The sequence below is a fragment of the Haemaphysalis longicornis genome, unplaced genomic scaffold (genome assembly GCF_048455015.1).
Source record: "Haemaphysalis longicornis isolate Haplotype H1 unplaced genomic scaffold, Haemaphysalis longicornis Haplotype H1 scaffold_14, whole genome shotgun sequence".
Lineage (NCBI taxonomy): Eukaryota > Metazoa > Arthropoda > Arachnida > Ixodida > Ixodidae > Haemaphysalis > Haemaphysalis longicornis.
Window position 1 is genome coordinate 869,797 of NW_027526245.1, and position 22,816 is coordinate 892,612.

General features: G+C 48.4%; 1 protein-coding gene across 3 annotated transcripts in view; it reads right to left on the minus strand.

Moving 5' to 3' along the window:
• LOC144165139 (uncharacterized) overlaps positions 1 to 22,816 on the minus strand; it is a 249,251-nt gene that overhangs the window by 159,673 nt on the left and 66,762 nt on the right. For all 3 annotated transcript variants that reach the window (XM_077695243.1, XM_077695241.1, XM_077695242.1), the window contains 3 exons: positions 21,443 to 21,567; positions 14,616 to 14,786; positions 484 to 640 (listed from right to left, as the gene is read on the minus strand). In XM_077695243.1, the coding sequence (XP_077551369.1) occupies positions 484 to 640; positions 14,616 to 14,786; positions 21,443 to 21,567 (453 nt within the window). The remainder of the gene's footprint in view (positions 1 to 483; positions 641 to 14,615; positions 14,787 to 21,442; positions 21,568 to 22,816) is intronic.

Below are 22,816 nucleotides of genomic sequence, written 5' to 3' on the forward strand. Positions count from 1 at the left end.
CGAACGCATCCCTCATGAGGAAGCTCAGCGTTTCCACCATCGTTTTGATTAGACGAAGGGGCTTGTCAACTTTTATAGCATTCCAGGTATACACTTGGTAGCACATAAAGTAAATATTCCTCCTGTCGAATGTGGGCGGCACTGCCATAAAGCCTGGTACAACTTAGATGGTGCCGGAATGTTCACAACAGCGGCCGCTATCTCTCTGGGGGCAATCAGGGGAAGCTGTGGAAACGCAATCATTCATGATATGCTTTCTCAGCAAAATCGCGCGATACATCTATAGTAGTTTATGTAGCACAACTTTTTATCTGGGCGTGGAAACGCAATCATTCATTATATGCTTTCTCAGCAAAATCGCGCGATACATCTATAATAGTTTATGTAGCACAACTTTTTATCTGGGACCACATTATTCTGGCGTGAAACTGCTTAAATCATACGACTTGCCTGATGAATTTCGGTAAGAAATGATGACCGTACCTTCAAAGTATGCGTCGCAGTCCTCGACCAACTGCAGAAAACATGATCGGATGCTCCATGCTCGGCCATCATTGAACTCTACAATGGTGTCACCATCCATGTCCACGTGAACAACTCTGCCAGGTTGGTTGAGGCTAACAACTTGTTCCGTAGGAAACTGCAATAATGGTCATTGGAGAGTATCTTTTTATTGTTCCTTAAGCGCTTTCGTATGTTTTTTCGGTTTGGGCAGCAGCTAGTGAACGTATATTACGGACTGAGTAACACGAAAACTACCCATGTTTTTCTACTTTTACTTGACTTCGACGGTTGTTTTTAGACATCCGCCAAATAGCCAATAATAGTGCGTTTCCTGCTACACTTGTTTTGGCAAAAAAACACTTCAAAAATTGACTGCGGATAAAATGTAAGCCTAGAGCATGTAACGACGTCCAAAAGTTGAAGTGTTAGGGAAAAAAAGAAATGTCATTGAAATATCAGTGCTTATATTGGCTATTGTGTCTGTGAAATTTCGGATCCGTAAGTTTTAAGAAATTCGCAACTGCAAATGAGGCAATAAACGGGCTGAAATTCCTAGCCAGTGAAGCTTCTCTGTGCCACCTGTTCAGCATTCAGTGCTAACATTAGCTTCCTGCGTCAGGATGCATAGAGTAAAAAACGTATGTAAATAACCACTAATCGGTTTTCACCAGAATTATAATAAAACCCTGCGAAGTAGAGCTTGCATGCATGTATTATTTCCTGCTACTTGTGATGGAAGCAGTGATTTATTTATTTTATTTATTGTTTTCATATTTTTACACAGAGCACCAATAACACATTACAGTGGAGGCTCTTACACAAAATGATTGTAAAAGAGAACACAAGCTGAAAGCACAAAAATATAGCACAGTCAAAGAAGACAGTAGCGGGTAACCTTCAAACAGTATTCAACTTGAGTTCACAACACTTTGAGTGCCTAATCGCCACAAAAAAACAATTTGAAGAAAATCACGTGTTAGTCTTTGTTGTGTACTCACACAAAAACTTCTCATCAATTCAATGATTCGGCTCACTATGTCAAAGAACTAGGAAATACAATAGCGGTAAAAATCAAATAAAGGCAAACAAATCCCCTCGAAATCTTTTTTGGAGAAAAGGAATTACTGAGAGCTGCTTTTCAACTAAGAGCTGCTTTCCTGAGAGCCACTTTCCTCTTCTTAATATAATAGATTTGACCAGATATCTAAGGGGGGGGGATGAACAGCCACAGAACACAACTTATACATAAATGTACATCATCGACGAGCTTCAAATGCCGCTTACGTCGGAGTTATCTTCTCTGGTTTTCTACATCGAGAATCAAATCCGAGATTTCCGAAATAACCCCATATTTTACAAGTGGTGCTCCCATAGATGTTCACCCTTTGCTGGGCTGACCAGTGGCAATCTTTGGAACGGTGCACACAATTGCACTTGGCCTCGTGCTTTCAAAAAGCGTTAGACTGCGACCTCCCATCTACCCAGCAGACCGTTTTTCTCCTCGCCACCGAAGCTAAAAGAAGTATGGGCCTTGTTTCTTCTGATTCCCGCACATGCATGCATTAAATCCGATCAATACGAGTAGCGCACCGTAAGCAGTTTTATCTTGCAAGTTCAGAAGCGACATAGAGACTAAGCACATGGCAAATGAATCATGCGGATATAATTGTGGTAACTGGCACCACCTGGGAACGATACACGGAGGAACCTCTTGTACATCCACGAGATGCTGCCACGAGAGTGCCAATAAAAGGTAGAGCGCGTGACCTGCGGGTCAGAGTGCCTACGCCCCCGACAGCAGCTGTTGTGTCTTGACTGCCGCGTGCTATGTTCGCGGGACCGGTCACCAGAACTTGCGACGAGGAAAGATGTGTCAAGTAAACGGCGACGCATGAGCAGCCATGCCGGTCATCAGGAAGATAGACGAGTTCAACGCGGAAACCATGGATTGGGCGGAATACCGGGAGTGGGTAGAGCTTTAGATCACGGTGAACGACGACCCCGACGGTAAGAAGACGGCCGTATTTCTGACCTGTTGGGGAGCCGCGACGTATTCTTTGCTACGAAGTTTACTGGCCCTAGGAAAACTTGCATTGACGAACTTAGCGACGATTTTTGAAGCTGTCAACAACCACTTCTCGCCAAGGGTGTCGGAAGTGGTAGGAAGTTTCAAGTTCTTTTCAAGACACAGGCGGTAAGGGGAGGCGGTGGGGGACTACATAGCATCGTTGAAGAGACTGGCCGAGGACGGCAAGTTTAAGTCATTCAGGAACCGCATGCTACGAGACCAAATCGTCCGTGGCATTAACGATGTCCCGATGCGAACGCGCTTATTAGAAACAGCAGATCTAAACTTAGAAACCGCGGTAAGTACAGTGAGGGCCATCGAAGCTGCTCGTGCGGATTCCCGTTCGCTGAGCGCTCAACCAACACCACTGTCCATGCCAGCCCAATTGACAGTCGAAACGGTCACGTTGTCGGCAAACATCGTACAAACGGGGTACCGTGAACGCGGGTGTTTCCGCTGCGGCGGTAGCCATCAAGCGGACCAGTGCCACCACGTGGACTCAGTCTGCTACGAATGCGGGCGGCAAGGGCATCTGGCAAGGTGTGCACGACTGATCAAGGGCTAACAGAGTGTAGCGGCAGCTCCAGCGACATCGCTGGATGGAGCGCCGCTCCTCGTGCAGCAGCTCGATGGACATGGACACAGGCTGCGTGGCCGCGCGAGCGCACGAGGACACGGGTGTCGCACTGGTGCTGACAAAAATAGAACCTGGTTTTGCCTTGCGATGAACGGTCGTCCTGCCTGAGGCTCCTTCCTCTCGCCCGACATAGCGCCCTACAATTGGTGACCCTACCGAACTCGCCACTGAGGTTAATGTAGTGCCATGTCCCTCGACAACCAGGACTCAACCCGTTCGCGAGAAGCCCGCGAAGTAGTCTCAGCCTTGACCATTCGGCTTCCGCAATTCTGGGAGCGCCACCCGACGACCTGGTTTCTGCCAGCAGAGGCGCAATTCCAGCTAGCTCGGATCACCTCTCAAGAAACCAAATTTCTCCACGTCGTCGGAGCCCTTCCGCCGACAGCCGCAGAGGAGATCTCCGACATCCTCACTTCGTTCAAGCACACCCGCCCCGCAGCGCCTTACGACCAGCTCAAGGCTGCACTCCTGGAGCGCACAGCTGCTTAGGAACGCACGCGCATCCAGCAGCTTCTCTCCTCCGAGGAGCTCGGCGACCGCAGGCCAAGCCAACTGCTACGGCACATGAAGCAACTCCTTGGCACGCATGCTCACGCCTTGGATCACACACTGCTGCGTGAGCTCTTTCTTCAGCGCCTACCTTCCAACGTCCAAATGGTCCTCGCCACTGCCACAGCCATGGACCTGCAGGCACTCGCGGCGCTGGCAGACAAAGTCGTGGAGGTCGCCACCCCCTTTTCTCGAGTTCCCGCGGTTGTATCGGCTAAGCCTCCGTCTCCTCCCTGCCCCAGAAACCCCGCATCAGCGTCCAGTGAGTCCGCCGCTTCATCTAGACTCGACAGCCTTTGCGATCGTCTAGAGATGATTATCGTTGCCGCAAAACGCCGCGATGTCTCGCCGCAACGTTCCCGTCAACGCCGTCGCTCGTCGTCGCAGCGACGGCGCCCAGAGCGCCCACGCAGTGAATCGCCTAACCCGGTCATTTGCTACTACCACCGGCGTTTCGGCGCTGATGCTCGCCACTGCCGTCTACCCTGCGCCTGGACGGGAAACGGCCTGGCCGACCGCTAACGGCGACAAGCGATCTCGGCCCAACACAGGATTGGCGCCTCTTTCACGTCACCGACCGCACCACCGGACAGAGGTTTCTCGTGGATACCGGGCCTTGCGCACCCCAATAAATGTAGGAGAGCCACTTCGCCTCACCGAGTCCACGGCTCCGCTTCCTACAAGATAAAATAATTTGCTGCGCAAATTCGAGGCGCGTGATTACTGTGGATGAAGCGCGCGAGGCGGAAGACAAGAGGGAAGTGTATGACCTTTAGCCACTACAGACAGCCGGACCGGCGCCGATGCGCGTTGCGGTTATCGTTACCAGCGTGCCGTTAGAAATGGAATTAGATACGCGCCCCAGTGTGTCAACGATAAGTGAAAAGAATTTCATGCAACTCTTTCCTTCGGCCGTCTTGGAACCATCCGACGTGCAACTTCGGAATTTTTCCGGAGTCACTCGACCAGTCGCTGGGAAATACTTGTCAAGTGTGAAGCTCGGAGAAGAAGAGACACAGCTGCCACTGTTTGAGGTAAAAGAACGTTGCCCCACATTGTTCGGTAGGAGCTGGATGAGAGAATTTCAATTCGGAATCAGCAAGCCGGAATTCATTTGTTCCGTGTCTTCTGCAGAAGAAGCGGCGGCTCGTTTCCAGGAGGTGTTTTCTGAAGGGTTAGGCACGTTCCGGGGGGTTAAGGCTGGCATCATGGTGCCACAGGACGCAACACCGAGATTCTTCAAACCCCTGTGGATGCCTTTTGCTCTGGAGGATAAGTTTTAGGAGTCGTTGAAGAGACTGGTTCGTCAAGGCGTGGTCCGACCAGTGAAGGCTGCCAAGTGGGCAGCGCCTGTTCTTCCGGTGCTGAAACAAGACAGGCAGTTGCGCATATGTTGCGATTTCAAGATAACGGTGAATCTCGTAGCACTTGCGGAGACGTATCCCGTGCCGTACATCGATTACTTGTTAACAAAACTCCAAGGAGGAGTAAAGTTCACAAAGCTAGATTTGAAGGACGCCTACCAGTAGATCGAGCTAGATGAGGAATTCCACGAGTTTGTAGTCATCAATACCCCAAAAGGGTTGTTTTAATACACGAGACTGCCATCCGGGGTCACCTGCGTGCCTGAAAAATTTCAACGAGAAATGGAAAACCTTCTCAGCGGACTTGATCATGTCGCAGTGTACTTCGATGACATCTTAGTAACTGGCGACAGTGACAACACACACTGAGAAAATGTCTGCAAAAAACTGGAACGCTTGCAAGAAGGGGGCCTGAAGCTGAAACTCTCTAAATGCAAATTTTTGTTACCCGAGGTCGAGTACTTGGGTCACATAATAAGTGCTGCCGGGCTACGTCCAAATCCCGTGAAGACTGAAGCGGTTGAGAAAGCTCTCAATCCACAGGATGTCAAAGAGCTGCAAAGCTATTTGTGTTTCGTGAATTCTGTAGAGAAAGTTCCTCCCGAATATTTCAGATGTGCTGGAGCCATCCAACTGCTTCCTAACTGCTGGGACCAAGTGGCGCTGGACTGCAGTCGAACAGGGAGCATTCACTTGTAGCAAAGAAATGCTAGCTTCCGCCCGTGTCTTGGCCAAGTACGACCCCTCCAGAACAACTGTGTTGGTCACTGATGCTTCCCCTCATGGCCTGTGGGTGGTTCTGCCACAACGAAAGGTTTAGGGAGACGAGCAGCCGATAGCCGTTGCGTCACGAAGCCTTTCCGCCGCAGAAAAGAACTACAGTCAGCTGGATAACGAGGCACTTAGACTCGTTTTTGGGGTCACACAGATTAGACAGTATCTGTGGGGACTCGAATTCCAAGCGGTTAGGCGCTGCTAAACGAATTCTTAAAACTTGCTCGCCGAGGGTTCTTCGGTGGGCGTTGCCGCTGTCAGGGTACAGCTACAGCCTGAGCTATCGACCCGGAGGCCTTATAGCCCCTGCGGATGGGTTGAGTTGGTTGCCTTTGCCAACAACAGGATGTTCTGCAGAGGCTTCGGCAGAAGTGTTAATTCTGGAAAGTGTATATCACCATGTGCTGTCACCCAAAGTGGTTGCTGAAGCCACTGCAAGACACCTGGTGCTGTCAATGGTATTACAGGGTTTGTGATCTGGTCAAGTTCTAGACGCGAGACCTGAGGGGGGCCCTACGAGTCCCGGTTCAATTAGATGAGTGTGCATCAGAACTGTGTGCTGTGGGGCAACCGTGTTGTAGTACCCGCCTGCCTCCAAGGTAAAGTCCTCAAGTTACTGCACAAGAGCCACCCTGTGGTCTGAAAAATGAAGGCTATCGCCATTGTTGGACAGCGACATCGTGGCCACAGTACAACGGTGCGGTGCATGCCAACAGCAACAGCCACCATCTAGACCACTGGCTCTGATGCCATGACCATTCCCAGACAGGGCATGGTCAAGAATTTACGTGGACTATGCAGGGCCGTACAGGAGCTCTTACTTTTTTATGGCAATAGATGCTTTGTCCAAATGGATTGAGGTGATCCCAGTTTCATCGCCATCAGCAGGAAGCACAATTGCATGCATGCGAGTCATGCTTGCGAATCACGGCCTGCCAGACATGGTGGAGCTGCGGATGGCGGCCATCATCCGCGGAGCCGCGGATGATGGCCGCCGGTGATGATGGCCGCGTTCGTGAGCGAAGCATACGAGATATTCCTGAAAAAGAACGGCGAGAAGAGGATGCTGGTGCCTCCCTAACATCCTGCCTCTAACGGTGCTGCAGAGACAGCTGTGCAGAGAATGAAAGTGAAGCTAGAGAAAGTTGGCACAGGGGACCTACACGCACAAATTGCCAGAATACTGTTAACCTATCGGTGTAGTACCCACCAATTCACCGGGTGTTACCCATCCAAACCTCTATTTGGACGGAAGCTCAGGACTGCGATGGATCTACTGCGGCTAGTTTTACAAAGAACCGTCGTCCATAAACAAATCGCTCAGAAGAGGGATTATGATCAACGAGCCAAGCCCAAGGCGCAAGCACAAGCAGGAGGCACGGTATTCGCCAGAAATTTTCGTCCAGGTCCGAGCTGGATGCCTGCCAAAGTCACCAGGCAACACAATTCCCAGACGGAGCTGCAGTTGAATGATGGGCGACAATGGATCCACCACCTGGATCACGTAAGGCAACCCCAGACGATACCAGGCCGGCACAGCCTTTGTGGCTCTGGCACTGAAGGCATCGAGCTACAAGTACCACCGTCGTCAACGCCAGGGAACACCGAGGACAGTGTCTATCCCAACGCGGTGCCACGTTTCTCTGAACAAGTGCGTCCCTCCGGTGCGTCCTTCCCACTGGAGGCCAGAGACATAGGTGCACCGTGCACAGCATGCGCTTCGTCTCCTCCCACACCACCGCTTCGTCGGAGCACCAGGCAACGCCGTCCAGTGTTTCGGTATTCTCCGTGACTTTAACTGTTCCTGTGCGTGCGTGTTCTCCTTGAACCTAAACTTCTGTTGAAACTGTTGTGTCAAGGGGGAAAGTGTGGTAACTGGCACCACTTGGGAACAATACACAGAGGAACATCCATGTACATCCACGAGATTCCGCGACGAGAGTGCCAATAAAAAGTAGAGCGCGTGACCGGTGCGTCAGAGTGTCTACGCCCCCAACAGCGGCTGTTGTGTCCTGACTGCCGCGCGCTATGTTCGCGGAATCGGTCACCACATTATACACTGCCCGAAAATCACTTTTTGGGGTCGACGTGTAGCATATATAGCAAACGAATCTTTATTTTATGTTATTATTGTGAATATCTCACAGTGGGCTCTTATTCAGCTTTTCCCCACTTTTATAGCAGCACCCCTTTTGCATGCACTTGCCTTGAAGAAACGAGTGTTCATAACAGAGGCAATCCCGTATAACAAACGAACAATATTATCTTTGAAAATTAAAACGTTCTTTCTCCCTTTTACTGAACAAATAACACCCTTCGAAACATTCAGATACGGGGCCTTGATTTGACTGTGCACACAGTTTTGGTTGATTGAAGGGGTTTAACGCACCGACGCAACGCAGGCGATGAGGCGCGCAGTACTGGTGGGCATCGGAATAATGTTGACCACCTGCGGATCTTTAACATACACAGAGACTTTAACTATGTTGGAACACCGCTGGCCCGCTATGCAGAAACCTTGGTTCTAGCTGGCATCAGCTAGCAGCAGACTGTTTTAACGTGTCCTAACAAAATGGCGAAGGTCCAAGAGGTTCACAAGGAAGCACACAGACAAGAAAGTTTCTGAAATTGCCAGAGAAATGGGCGCTCGTTTGGGTTGCTATCATAGTTTTTTCAATCTTTGCTTGCATGGCACCAACAGCAATCGGCTACCGCTACTATGAGAAGAGGACCTAAAGGAGAATCTTGACACAGAGGAGACATGGCAAAGACACCGTTCTAACCGCTTCTCTCGTTTTGTACCCACGTGGGGCTGGCATCAGTATGTATCATACGTTTTGCAAAAAAGAGAAGAAAAGTATAAAACATTTGTTTTGCACAACAAAACTGTGCGACGGCTGATCTTCAGTGCTCTAGGGTTGCATAGTGCAGCATTCTAGAGTCTTCTCCTATTATGCCATGGCCTTCAGCAGGACCCGCAGGTTCTCCAGTACCTCACTGGCCAGCCTGACATCATTGCTTTGTCGATGGCAACAGAACGTCTTGTATTTTCTTGACAACCCTGCATACCCACGCCATGAGGTAGATAGTGTCGAACGACAGGCAAAGTTTTCATTTGTAACTACAGAGATTGGCATAAATTATGTGCAGTTGCGTGGCATGAAGGAAAGTTCGTTTGAAGTCTTCGTACTTCTATTCCTGCGGCTTTGGTGAAATCCGTATGAGAAGGGGAATATTTTCGTTGGACTAAGAACTTACCGCTTCTTAGTGGCCCTTTCCACTTTAAATTTACTATCGCCACAACAACCCCACCGTAAAGTTCACATCATCTGGCTCGGGGCCATTCCTCGCTGACGGGCAACAACTTTGCCCATCAGCAAGGCTATGCCTCTCTGTCCAGGCTTCTAAGGAGACCATATCGTCCATCCCTCAAGTTACCTATCAAGACACGACGCAGTATCACCTACCCGACGAACCGCACTTTCCTCCCCCTCACTCTGCACTCTCCAAGGAAGAAGAGTCGCTACTCTGTAAACTCATAATACATTTCCTCACCCAGTTCGGCTGTATCGTATGTTTCCAAGTCCATACTCCACTGAATGCCGTTTATGTTTACAACCAGCAACTCTACCTCGCGTTATAATACAGCGTGAGTCCAATGCCAAACATCGGCCTCTCCGATCCCTCTTCCCTCCAATGAGCTGTGGGAGAACCTGGTTACCAGCGGCCATCTCGATTTCAAGCAACTCCTGGCATCCAGAGCGAAGGCTTTCTGCTCACTTCATGAATTCACAGACTAAGGAACCACTCACACTTCTGACAGCTCAATTAAACATTCCTCTCTCTCTCTCTCTCTCTCTCTCTCTCTCTCACTACTGCTGCCTCGTAAAACAGGAGGGAACAGCGACGGGGCAGTTGCCTAAGCTGCTATGACAATGGTGAGGGTGGTGGTGGTTGCTCGGAAAGAATTTCTTCAGTTGGCGATATCAACCGGCATTTTTTTCTCTACAAATTTATAATCCGGAGCCGAATTCTCAAAATACGGGCGTCGCTTTGAAACGACGGGGTAGCGCCATTCAAATGCATGCGTTCTGAGGTTGGGGCCGTCGCATTGGGGTGTTTTGCTTAGGGACTGCGCCGCAGAAAAGCAGTGTGGCAAGGGCGCAAAACTACAAGAGAAACGGCGGAGGGCAGCGGGTGTCACTTGGCGCCCTTGCAACACTGCTTTTCTGCGGCTCAGTGTCCCTTCACAAAACACCCCCAAGCGACGGCCCCAAACTCAGAACACATGCACTGGCATGGCGCTACCCCGTCGTTTCAAAGCGACGCCCCGTCGTTTTAGAGAATTCGGCCCCAGGTGTCCACGTGTTATAGATGGCCGGTTGTTTTACTTAACTTTCGTGTGGCATCTTGAGGAGTTTAGCGACAGCCTTGTTGGGGATACCACCATTGTGACAATTACTGCAGCCCGCATGCAAGTTGCGTATTTTCAATTTTCGCAATTTTTGAAGTTATAAGGGTGGTTGCTGCCTCTACAGCGCTGCCGGCGTCGTGCGTTTCCACAGTTAATGAGCACACCTGTTTTCTTTTACGGTCATTTACGCATAATGCGTATTTTGTGTCTTTGGGCCGTTTTGTGGCGTCGATGTACAATGTTCCACTTAAGTTGCTGTCGACCTTTTTGTGTGCCCTACTTTGGCCGCTGTCGCTCTATTTTGACATACAGGATGCATTTTGCGTGGTACGTTGTACACCATACGTCACTCTCACAGGCCACTGACTGAGGCACAGGGACGTGCACTTTGTCTGCTTTTGAGTGCCTACGTTTCCTCCGTACCCGAGGCGTAGTAAGGTAGCACGCCCGGTATCGGTGAGGATTACGCTTCCAGGTCTACTTACTTCTTGCGCCTCCACATGCTCCCCCGAGTGTTATAGACACCTCTTTGGAGGAAGTTTTCATTGGATGTATTTATTGTTTAGTAGACGCAGTGCGAATTGTGGTTTGTCCTATTGCCAGTTTAGTTTCTCTTTCGGAATTTTCAGCGCTAAATACAGTTTGCCTTAGGAAACTCGACGCATAATTAGTGCTCGTATCAATCTAAAAGCATCTGTTTTCTTGAGTTTGTTATTTAGTCTTGTTACTCCCTTGACCAGGTCAGCTACTTGGGTGATAGTGCTCTGGAGCTTTTTCAGTATAGCTGTGCGCCCTTTTCAAGAGTCAATTCCAATATTTTAAGAGTGTACTTTAAGAGACCCACACCAAGACGTGTCACCTCCAGGTGACGTTTATTCGGCGCGGTATACCTCTAGTCGTATTTACGACTGAATTGGGAAAGTTAACATTTTTAGAAGCGATACGGAAAACACAAAACCATGGACATCCAGTAGTGGAGTCTACAGCTTCCTTCTAGGCAATTCTACTTGTTTCCTGTTGACCTCCTGCTGGTCCTGCGTTATGTTATCTATGTAGATGGCAAAACTGAGGCCAAAGAAAGCGTTTAGTTCTCCTAGTAGTTTTGGCATTGCAATATCGAATGCTAAAGGCGAAATGACCCAGCCCTGTGGTTTGCCTTTTTCTCGAACATTGAATTTCCCGCCCCAACTCTTGAGGCGAGCCCTACTATGGTGGTTAAAACCAAAGTAAGTCACGGGCACAGTTTTGGGCCCTCTCTCTGTATGGCTAGTATCGCAAGTTGTTGAGAATGGCGTCGTGCGATGCACCGTGAAACGCTTACTTCATGTCCAGTGCCAGAATGTCGCTTTTTATGACGTGTGAACTTGCCACCCTCTTCTGCTCGAATGTAAAGCCGTAGTTCCTCACTCAGTAATGTCTGCCGCAAACCATACCAGTGTAAGCGGTCCGCATTTTGTATCTGTTGTCCTCTATTGGACGGGTTACGTAATCTGCCACCAAGTTATTCATTATTTCCCAATGCATGAGGTCAGGGAAATTGGCATGAGATTAGTTATGCCGATCAGCTTCTTGCCGTTCGGGGATATTGTGGTGTAAGCATATTTTTATTTAACCCGTGTCGCACCACTATCTCTCACCGTGTTCTTGCAAAAAAAGACTTCTTCTCTTGATGTTAAATATTGCCATTCATTTGTTTGTCATCTTGTCTGCTGCCGGAACAATGCTTTCGGAATCTTGCCCCATCCAACATCCAGCTCAGTGCTGGTAAAAGGGCAGCCAAAACAGGTGACTTAGAGTCCGCTGCAGAACAAGTGTAGTTAGTTCTTTCTGCTGAGGTGGTTCTGAGTTACCTCCTCGAGTACAACGTCTTCAATCACCAGGAATTTGTGTATCAGGCGCTCTCTGTCGGTTTGTCGAGGTCTCCGGTTCAGCACGCGTGATGACCAACCTGAGGTGTAGTAAGCCCATTGAGTACTAAGTGTTCATTGTAATCAATCTTGTAATACATTCCAATTCTTCTTGCTGGTTAGTCGGAGTATTCCTGTAGTTGCTTGGTCAAGAGGGCCATACGCTTCTGTAGTTTCTTTTGCCACAGTTTTGACCACGCACATGTGAGGCTGCGGCGGCATTCCCTGATATTTCAGAGGTGAATGTGCACTTATAGATTGCTGAAGTAATTGGATTTTTTTATCTTGTACGTTGCCCTAGGCAACCAGGTTACGCGTTTATTTTTCTAGATTCCGGTCTAAGAGTACTGAGTGAGCTTTTTTCAGCCTTAAAATGATTTTTAATATGTGCCTTTCCCCATTTTGAGAGGGTCTGCAGATTATCAATTTATTTTGGTCATTTCACTGTCTTTACGCACTTTCTTGAGCTGTCCGCTATCCAGCGTGGGAGATTTTTTTTGGGAAAGTAAAGAAAGGTGTGTGCCTGGACGCAACGTTTTCTATTGGATAGGGATACTGGATATTATTACAGGTAAGCTGAAGTTGCTCAACGACGTTGGGGACACTTTCTTGTTTTTCAATGAACAAATATATTCCCATGTCACGTGAAGTGCATCCCAAAAAGTCACCAAACCAGTAACGAACATTTCATTTCAGGTCATAAAAATATCTCTCGAAGCCACCCAAGTTGCCAGTGGGTTGGCTACACATGTTCGTTATGAACCGGTTCTGCAGGATTTGAGGGATTATTTCCGCGAGGGTGTGCTAGATTCAGGTTTGTACCAGGGGCTGCTGTGCGGTAAAAGTTTTCAATTCCATTGTTTTGATGGCAATTGTTTTTTTTTTAATTACCATCCACGTCAGAACCTTAGCAATATGCACGTCGCATTATTGATTGAGTGATGGATGGAGTGGAGTAATAAGAAAAGCCGGTCTGATAATTATTTCCGCCGTTTACCGCGCACGTGAGCCCGCATATCACGAGGCGCACCCGCGTCATCCAGGCTTGATCTTGGCGTGGGCAAACAAACTACCAAGAAAACAACCCGGGCCATCTTCACTAACTTGAAACCTTGGGGGGGGGGGGGGCGAAGCATGGAGAGTAAAAGTGTATAAGGTGGTTTCAGTGCTTCGTGGTTGGTATGTTCGATTTTGGTGCCTTGGCATTTCCGCCCATGGAGATAAAACGCTTCGGGAGAGAATTATACAGCGTTGCTGTAAAACTCCCGTGTGTTTGAAGTAGGAAGCGTTCTAGCGGCAGGCGTTGGAAAATTAGTGTCTCGGTGCATTTTTACTGCGCGGTGTTACTTGTAGTTATTCTATCGAAAATATGACTAGAATGTTATGCAAGAATAAGTATATCCTCGGCGTTTTTTTTTTGAAAAATGGTAAATATTGAGTACAAAACAATTTATCACGTCCGTACTTTTTTTTTCGCTTGGAGAATGCGAAAGGAGCACTTCGGATGCAAACAAACTTTAGTATTTGGAAGACTTTTTTAACAAGACAGTATTCGCACAGAGCAGAAATTTTATGAAACAAAAGGGCTAGAGTTGAAAAATTGAAGTATCGTGCATGTGCTGTTCCAGAAAAAAGACTTCTCATAAACTTAAGAATTAGGTGGGCCGACAGCTCCACTGCAAAAAAAATTGTTCAACAGGTCTTTCCTCCACAAACGGTGCAATATTTGGCCCTTAGGCGTACACAAACACTGTTTTACCAATTCGTCAAAAAATACCAAGCATGTAAAGAAATTTGCATTTCATTTTAATATTGCTCTTACCGCGGCAGACGGCATAACAGTCGGCAGCGGTTTTAATTGAATATAACAAGGGTAGGTGGCAAGAATGAAACCATAAAAGAAAAAACGCCGCATAAATGGAACCACACGCCCGTTTGAAGACATAACATATGCTGTGATAGTGTCGGCATGATATATGGCGTGATATAAATACATGCAAATTCATTCCAATTATTAGAACTGGTTCTGTTTACAAATTTTAATTATGCGTGCGCTGTAGGTATCTGTTTTAAAGAACTGGAACACCAAACGAAGTTTCTTTTTTTGGTTTCCCAAGTGGTGACAGGAATGGTCTGTATTCAGTCATCGGTGATTTATGGCAGGCTGATCTTATATTTTCTTGTTGTAAACACTACACTCTAAGCTGCGCGCTTTCAGCGAGCCTCACCTAGAAAGACAAGCAATAGACACGCGAAAATTTATTACTTACTCCGTTCCAAAATGTCTTCTTGGAATTCTTTGTTATTGACGTGGTGGTTCAGACTTCTTAATTTTCTTTCAACCCCAATATCCGTAGTTTTTTCTTCGGTGTAATATAAGAAGATATATGGTTCTTACCGGTCTGTTAGATGCATAATCAAGGCCGCTGCTCGCATAGTCTTGCAACGTCTGAAATTTCGTGGTGCCAGGATTCCCAGTCTCCCGAGGGGAATCAATCATTTTCCATCGTATAAACTCTATCACGTCGGCAGAGACTTTCACAATATTTCCGGGCACATAAGGCGAAGACTGAAAAATAAATACGGTGCTTGTTACAAATTTACAGTTGCACCGACTAGATATAAATAAAGGTATGTGGCGCGTAAACACGTCAGCGTACAAGTACATCCTATTGACCAATTCATGGATATTGTTTGCGACGCTCATGGCTTGCCTGGTTCCCGACAAACCATTGTCCTTAGTGTAGGAGTACCCAAAGAGCAGTTTGATTCAGGTACCCCAGCGGCCACCTTTATGCTACTTACGGCTAGAGACTGCAGCAGCAGATTAAGGGGGTCGAACTTAAAAACTATCGTCCTTCTTTAGCCTTACAGGCTAATTATTAGCCGAATATTTCACAAATGATGCACTTAGCGCTGGGAGCAGTATTCAATGGCCTTGTGTTTGCTAATTTCTAAAAATAATACCCTAATTTCCCCCTACCGTGCATTGTTTTAACGCATGAGAACAACGCAGGCTTCGAAATTTGGCATCCAGCCTTTGCAGTCCTTGCAGTAGGTGGCGAAGTTGCTGCCGCTAAAAGTGCGTTGGCGGCCTCAACTGATCATTGACACATTGCCGGTTTGCCAATCTATCATCGGGCACAGGATCAGGCGATACTGTAGGAAACGCATGCCTGGCAACAACAGCTTCCCCTGTATTTTTCTGCACCCCATATGCCTGATTCCACCAGAATACACACGCTCAAAGTACTTCTGTAGCTGGTGAAGCGCCTTAAAAACAACACGAACTCCCGCCGGCACTCTTTTTTTTACCCTGTGCGAAAAACACGGGTATCTTCTTAGTCTAGGATTATTCGCGCGTCTTCTTCAGGGTGCGTGACCCCAGAAGAAAATTCTCGCCAAGCACGCAGAGAAAGTCACAAGGAAAACGTGCGTCATTCAGCCGCTCAACCTGAAAAGGCAGACTCACGTCGGCTTGGTGTTGGAACGAGCGCGGCAACGCATTACTCAGAACTAACGTGGCGATTCCTTTTACAGTGAAGCTATTAACCTCTTGTTGTTTGCGGAATTTTCTTTCGTAATAAAAAAACCAGTCAGCACAAGGGCGTTCTCACCAAAGACTCCGAGGGCATGCGTCCGGCTAATTATGTCCGTAAAAAACTAAACAAGCATCGAAACCGCATCATACATGATAACATGCTTCTGGACTATGGTGACCCCCGCACGCGTTCATAGAAAAGAGTTTGATTATAGCTTATTTTAAAAAGGGGCGTTGATGTTATTCGAGGGCGAGCGCATGCGTCAGGCTAGGCATAACCCAGCTTTTGCTGCCAGGTAAGCCGAGCGCAAGAGGCAAGTCCGCCGGGACAATGAGGCACATTTCATACCCTTCCACAACAGCATCTGTAGTGCTTCACCACAACTTCGCTGGACATCCGCATAGGCAGGGTGGTGTGTCGACCATATTTTTAGCAAGCTTGGGACCCACTCACTTCAACACAAGCAGCCATTTTTGGATTGGCGAAATAGCTTTAAAACACTTGATCACTAGTCGCCTTGAATTCCATATCGAGAAATCTGATCAGGCTTCGAACTGGTGCTTTAATTGCTAACGAGAAGACGTTAAGGGTGGAACAGAATTGGTCATACACTTCTTTACATGATGTTAAGTGCCGTGTGAATGGAGCTTATAGAGCACTGAAAAGTGGCCAAAGAATGGACAGGTGTTCTTAACTTCATTGCGGGGTGACGGAAGCAACTCATGAAGGTTCCTTCCATAACCGGCGAGCAATGGCTCACTAAGTATTGGGGCGAGACACTACCGTATACATAACGAGTCTTCCTGGATGAGTGAGTCTTCTTTGTACAGGATAATTGTGGAGCGCAAGTACAACGGGTGCACCTCAATAAAATTCTGTGAGGTTATACCACGCCCATGTTGAAACCGAATTTCACTATGACAGTCGATGGTATCCCTGTCCGCTTCGCATAAAAAGCCGATGTGGCAGAGAAAACTACGCACCCTTAATGTCCGCAGAGATTATACCTACGCTGACATTATTCTTTAGAGATATAATCAGTCCCCATATGTGGGCTCCTTACGTGAAACCTGTGGTCAGCAAGTTCTGAGAGCGACCTCTGAAGGGTGAGACCCAGCAGCCGCTTCTCAGTTCCACTTGTGGACACGATGAATGTGAACCGGTTAAGCAGCCTATAAATTTTTACAGAAAAATAACAGTTGCGCTCAAGGCATCCTTTTTTTTAAGAAATCAAAAGCTTCATCAAGCGCAGATGCTCGGCCAACTCAATCGGCTCATCTTTGATAGGATGCAACTGTGCAGTTTTTACCGGAACAAAAGTTCCAGGAACTGCTTCATCGGCTGTGCTCTCACGCATGTCCTTGGAAAAACTGGCGAAGCCTCCTTCCGCATCAGAGCGCAGGAGCCTGAGAGGAGCGGTGTGTACCTCGTGCCCAAGCCGCACTGGGGCGCGTTACAGTTCTCAGGTTCAGCGGCTCAATAAAGCACAGTTTTCTACCGACTTTCTCTTGGCTGTAGGCGAAAAGCATCTTGGGGAATCATGCCCGAAGAAAAGTAAGTGCGAAAGAGTTAGGACTGAGAAGATGGCAGTGTTATGTTATGTTCAAAGTCTTGCCCACAGGGTGAACAAGTGAATGAAGAGGCGGGAATCGTGTCGTGTATTGGCGCCTCATGAGCAGCACCTTTTTTCTGGGTGTTAGAATTCAGAAGGAATCGGGCATGGAGATGTCGGAAAAGACACGGGAACCGCTTCTTTGACTCCCAGGTATGCGTTGTTTTAAAATCCCCTTCCCATATGGGTGATCTTAGATTGGCAAAACCGGCCGATGAATCAATGATTATCTCACGAAAAACGCTAAGAGCCTTCGCACTATTACCAGAAGCCTCTTGGCCAACCACTGCTTAGCCTGTCAGCCACGCTTTGAAGCCTGAGATGTTATCAGTCTTCATAAGGATGTGCGCAAGAGAAAAGTTTGAAGAGTACGCGATCCTCAAGAAACGCAAACGTGTGTTCGTTCCCCGTCTGCGTCCCTGATTTGCACGGACATTAAATATTTTTATTATATTCTGTTCAATGCACTGGCCCTAACTTTATTTTATTTATGTCAAACGCCATTGCACATACTTATTGTCACATGCCCTGCTGCAATTGTAGCTCCAAATATTGCCTTCTTTTACTGCCCTAGGATTTGCCCATGCGTAGAACCGTTTTTTAAATCTGGGGCTGCTTAACCAGGTTGTTAGTTGTCCAATTCAAGCCGAAACCCACTAAGTACGAAGCAACAAACACGTCTCTTGGTGGAAATCTAACCTAGGTTTCTTACGTTCTAAAACCCTCATCTCTCCGAACGAGGTATCATCGCATTCCAGGCGCGCAGTATTATGTTGTTTGGGGTATACGCGCCGTTGTCTTTGGGCTTCACGTGAGCATACGTTCGCTCGTTCGTTCGCTCGTGAGTCTGCTCGCTCGTTCGTTAGTTAGCTCGTTTGCTCGCTTGTTCGTTCACTCTATTGTTCGTTCATTCGCTCTTTCGTTTGCCCCTTCGTTCGTTCATTCAGTCGCTCGCTTTCATAGGCCCCAGTGCCGCAATTGACCCAGTCTAACAGCAGAGATATTTACTTGAGCTTGGATCGAGGGCATGACGTTGTTCAGGATTGCATGAGGGTTTCCGCCACGTGAGCTCGCAAAAAAGAAAGCAGCTCACGTGCGTCAGTGCCTCTTAGGGGGGAGCACAGGACAGCTCGCCGTACAGACGCCGAGTTCGCGAAGTCGTTTTCCGCGGGTTGTAGCGAGCGCTAAGGACCAAACCACGCGAGCCGGCAGTCAAGGTAATTGTGAGCTGCAAAGTTCAGAAATCTATCTGAGGTGCACTAGCCGGGTCTCTGGCGAAGAGAGAGGGGCCAGCAGCTCTGCTGTTTCTTCAACCTTGAAGAACTAGTGCAAGCTGCGCTAATTTTACTGTGAGGCAGTGTACCTCCGACCAGCCAAGGAAACTAGTTATTGTGAGAGCTTGGGCGACTTCGTATTCCCTTGAAACAATGCTTACAGCGCGAACAAAGGCCACCCGATACAAAGTAAAATACGTTTGTGCCTTGCATTGGGAACTTCGCCTACGTCATACCACTTTTCTGCGAAAAAAACTACGTCGGCCAGACTTCAAGTTGTTTTAACGTCCGCCTTCGTGAACACTTTAGGAATGTTCAGAGGGCTTACACCGGACTCCTGAGCGCCCATTGCAAGAACTGTGCCATCCGCAAGGACTGTGCCCCTCTGTATCATGAGTGTCGGGTCATTTTTAGGAACAACAATCAATTAACAAGAGAGATAGTAGAACCCGCCGAAATCGCACGTCTTGTCGACGCATACGCCAGTATGGTGTACCTCAGTCTTTCACTAAAAGAACTGGGTTATCTGTTCACCGCCGCGGTGCTCCCCACGTGCTAATTTACGCCGCTTTGTTTGCTGCATTGTAAAGGTACGGTGGTTATCTTTGTTATGAGCAGTGGCTGTCTGGTTCCCATGTTTCTCGCGCAACCCACATAATTTGTCAAATACATATGTATTTGTGATTTCCGAATGAAACTTTCAGTTGGAAGTCAGCGCTTGCCCGTGTATCCCCTCTCGTTCGTCCTTCTAATTATTGGCCCTTTAAGCATTATTTCAGCCACAGAAATTTGCGTGTCCACGTCAGGACAAAACTCTCTGGCTAAATAAATATTACTCCCAGGTTAAATAAATATCCCAGGCTAAATAAATATCAGGAATCAAACCCGGACCCGCATAGAGAAACCGAGCGACAGCCCGTCGTCTTACCAACTAACCAATGGGCTGACGAGGAGGCGGAGAGACACAGTATATTAGGCGAACAATGCGGCTCGTCTACCAGCGGCGCTAATTTGAAGCTGTAGCGCCCTCTGGTTGGCGCTCTTATCCGGCGCCTTGGCGCCGGCTATGAAAGACGAGAATAAAGAGACGAGCGGCGCGTGCTTCGTGCGCCAGCACGGCACGGGCAGTTTGATTCTGAAAGCCTGCCACGCTGGTACTTTCTCTCTTGCGCTGCGCTGCGACCCCGTGGTAGCCGACAGTGGTGACTCCGGACTAAGACATGACCGACCCCAGCAACCTCGCGCCCTCAGGCCCTCTTTTGCCTGACGTTTCCTCGCGGCCGCCGGACGTCGCAGTCATGCAGCTGCGTCTGCCCACCTTCGTGCGCAAGAACCCACACGTTTGGTTCGCCCAAATCGAAGCCGTCTTCGATCTGCGCCACGTCACCTCGGAGACTACTCGGTTTCGCCACTTGCTTTGCAACCTGCCGCCTGAGGTGGTTGATGAAGTGGCAGACGTCATCGGTGCACCTTTGAACGATGCTCCGTACCAGCGGCTCAAGCAGAGTAATCTGGACCGAACCACGGCGTCCGAGAGCGCGCGCCTCCGGCACCTGCTCAACCGCGAAGAGCTTGGAGATCGCCGCCCTTGCCAGCTGCTCAACACCATGCGACAGCTCGTAGGCGCGAGCAACGTGGACTCGAACGGTGCACTTTTACAAGAACTTGCCACAGTCCACTCGCATCGTTTTAGCTGCTGCAGGGGACTTGACCCTCGACCGTGCCGCCGAGCTTGCCGATAGAGTTCACGACGCGACTTCTCCCTCAGTCGCTACCCTCGCTTCGACAGCAGAGTCATCGGCCGCGTCCCGCTTAGAGGCTCGGATCGATGGACTCGCCGCTTCCATTGAACCGCTTAGGACTTCCTCTGATCGCCGATGCGGCTCCTCCCCACGTCCTAGCCGTCGTTCGTCTTCCCCGGGAGGTTCTTGCTCGCGCAGGCCTCGAAGCTCGTCTGTCTGCTGGTACCATCACACTTTCCAGCACCACGCCCATCACTGCACTTCCCCATGCAGCTGGTCGGGAAAGCCGACGCGAGATCACTGATGGCGGCATGTGACCTCGCCTTACAACCCGGCCACCTTTTCCTGGTCAAGGATCGCATTTCTGGTTTGCGCTTCCTCACCGCACCGCACCGCACTTACAGGTCTAGATTTGGCTGTGGGTATTTAAGACAATTGGGCAGTTTCTGTTTCACTTTGGCCGGGTGACGGAATCAAGTACAGGCAGACAGGCCGACCGAAATTTCTGCACTGAACTAGTCCAAGAAGTACTATCGCTCTTAAAAAAACAGTCTATACACAAATAAACACATTTTTCATTAGGTCAATTAACAATGCACTTATGCGGTCTTCATGGTTTGATATACCTTACGCGGTTCTTTTCCAACATTTCCAAGGACAACGTCTTTGTTGAGAAAAGGAATATAGTCCCATTTCAGACTTTGCCCGAACCTGTGTTGCAAAATGCACCCATAACATAACACTGAATCCCTGTTGGCTAAAGCTGCGTCCCGTCCACTATAACCCTGGCAGCATGGGTCCTACTGGATACCGCATTCAGAGTTACACTCGCACTGAAACATACTCCTACTGCAGCCATTTTTTAAATTTTATCCTTGCTAAGTACATTTCCGGCACAGGGGACTAATTTGCTAAAGGTCTTGAGCACCCACCTGACTCCCGGCAGCCACAAGGCGCAAAAACTGTTATAATTCCAGTGCAACGACCCATTTCTTGTAATAACTAAGGACTAGCAAATTATGTTTAAAGAAAACATAACATGTCTTAAGAAATACCTTGCTGCTGGCGAACCGGTGGACCGAAGGCAGGTCTTGCATGGATTGTCTCAAGGCAGTAAAGAGGTTGTCCGCGAGGCATTGGGAGACATCCTTTTTTCCGGCATATTCATTCACTCTGGCCACTAGAATGAGTGTAAAAAAACCGGACCACTTAAAATGAGTGAAAACCTGGGGAGAGGTGACGCATGCAGTGTACAAGTGTACTCAATGATTGCAAGTCTCCAGCTTGCCACACGGCGCAGGATGGTATACGCGACATCCCCATTATGGAGATGGAGGAGCAGTGGCATTAGAAACGGAGAACGGCAAATTTTAACGTTAAAGCGAGTACGGAACGGAATATAAGCAAGCAAGCGCTATCAAAAACGAATGTCCAGGTGAGTCCGTTTAGCACGCGTATTGATGATTGATTGTGGGGTCTAACGCGCCGACGCGACGCAGGCGACGAGGCGCGCTGTAGTGGAGGGCTCCGGATTAATTTTGACCATTTTGGCATCTTTACCGTGCGCAGAAATCTCGTACACATGGGCGTTTTTGCTTAGAACCTCCATCAGAAAAGCGGCCGCTGCGGCCGGGAATCGACCCCGCAACCTCGTGCTCAGCAGCGCAATTCCCTAGCCACTGAGCCACCGCGGTGGGTAGTACGCGTATTTCAAATGGAGATGAAGTGTTCCAGCGCGGAGCTTTGGAAAGTGATTGTCCCATTGTTTTAGTACCGTGAGCACATAAGAATACGGCGACCACGACGACCACGACATGAGACGAGGACCGCTTGAGCCCCTCACATGCTTCCCCCTGAAAAAGGCAACAATGCACAATGAACTGCGACGAACAAGTTAGTGAGACTGGGCAACATTTTTACAGTAAAGTGTCTTGTTTTGAGTGGTCCGCATGAGCAAAGCGAGAAAGAGTGGGAGAGAGGGAGAGACATTGGACTCTTTTATGTGAACTGGTGTGGTCAGCATTGCTTGTGATTAGGATTGTTACGCCAAGTGGGGGATGATTACAAATGTCCGACGTTATGGGCACATAAGAGTCAAGACAAACAAGAAACATTAAAAGCGAGAAGCAAGAGAATGCTGCTAGCACAGTCCGGACATAAAAGGAAAGCTTTAATATAAAATGATTCATAAATCAATATAAAAGGGTACAAGAAAAGGAAAAACACAACCAAACAAAAAGAAATAAACACTACAGCACGAGACAGTACATGTCTTGGAACAGTTGCTCTGCTATGATCTAGACGGTTTGTCCAGCTTAGAGTCTTGTAGGAACAGGAGAAGAAGTTTTGTTCCCAAGGTACTATCACTACTATTGGCTCAGTGCCCCACCAAAAAATGACAAAGTTCGAGCCTGCCTCCTTCACGTGCA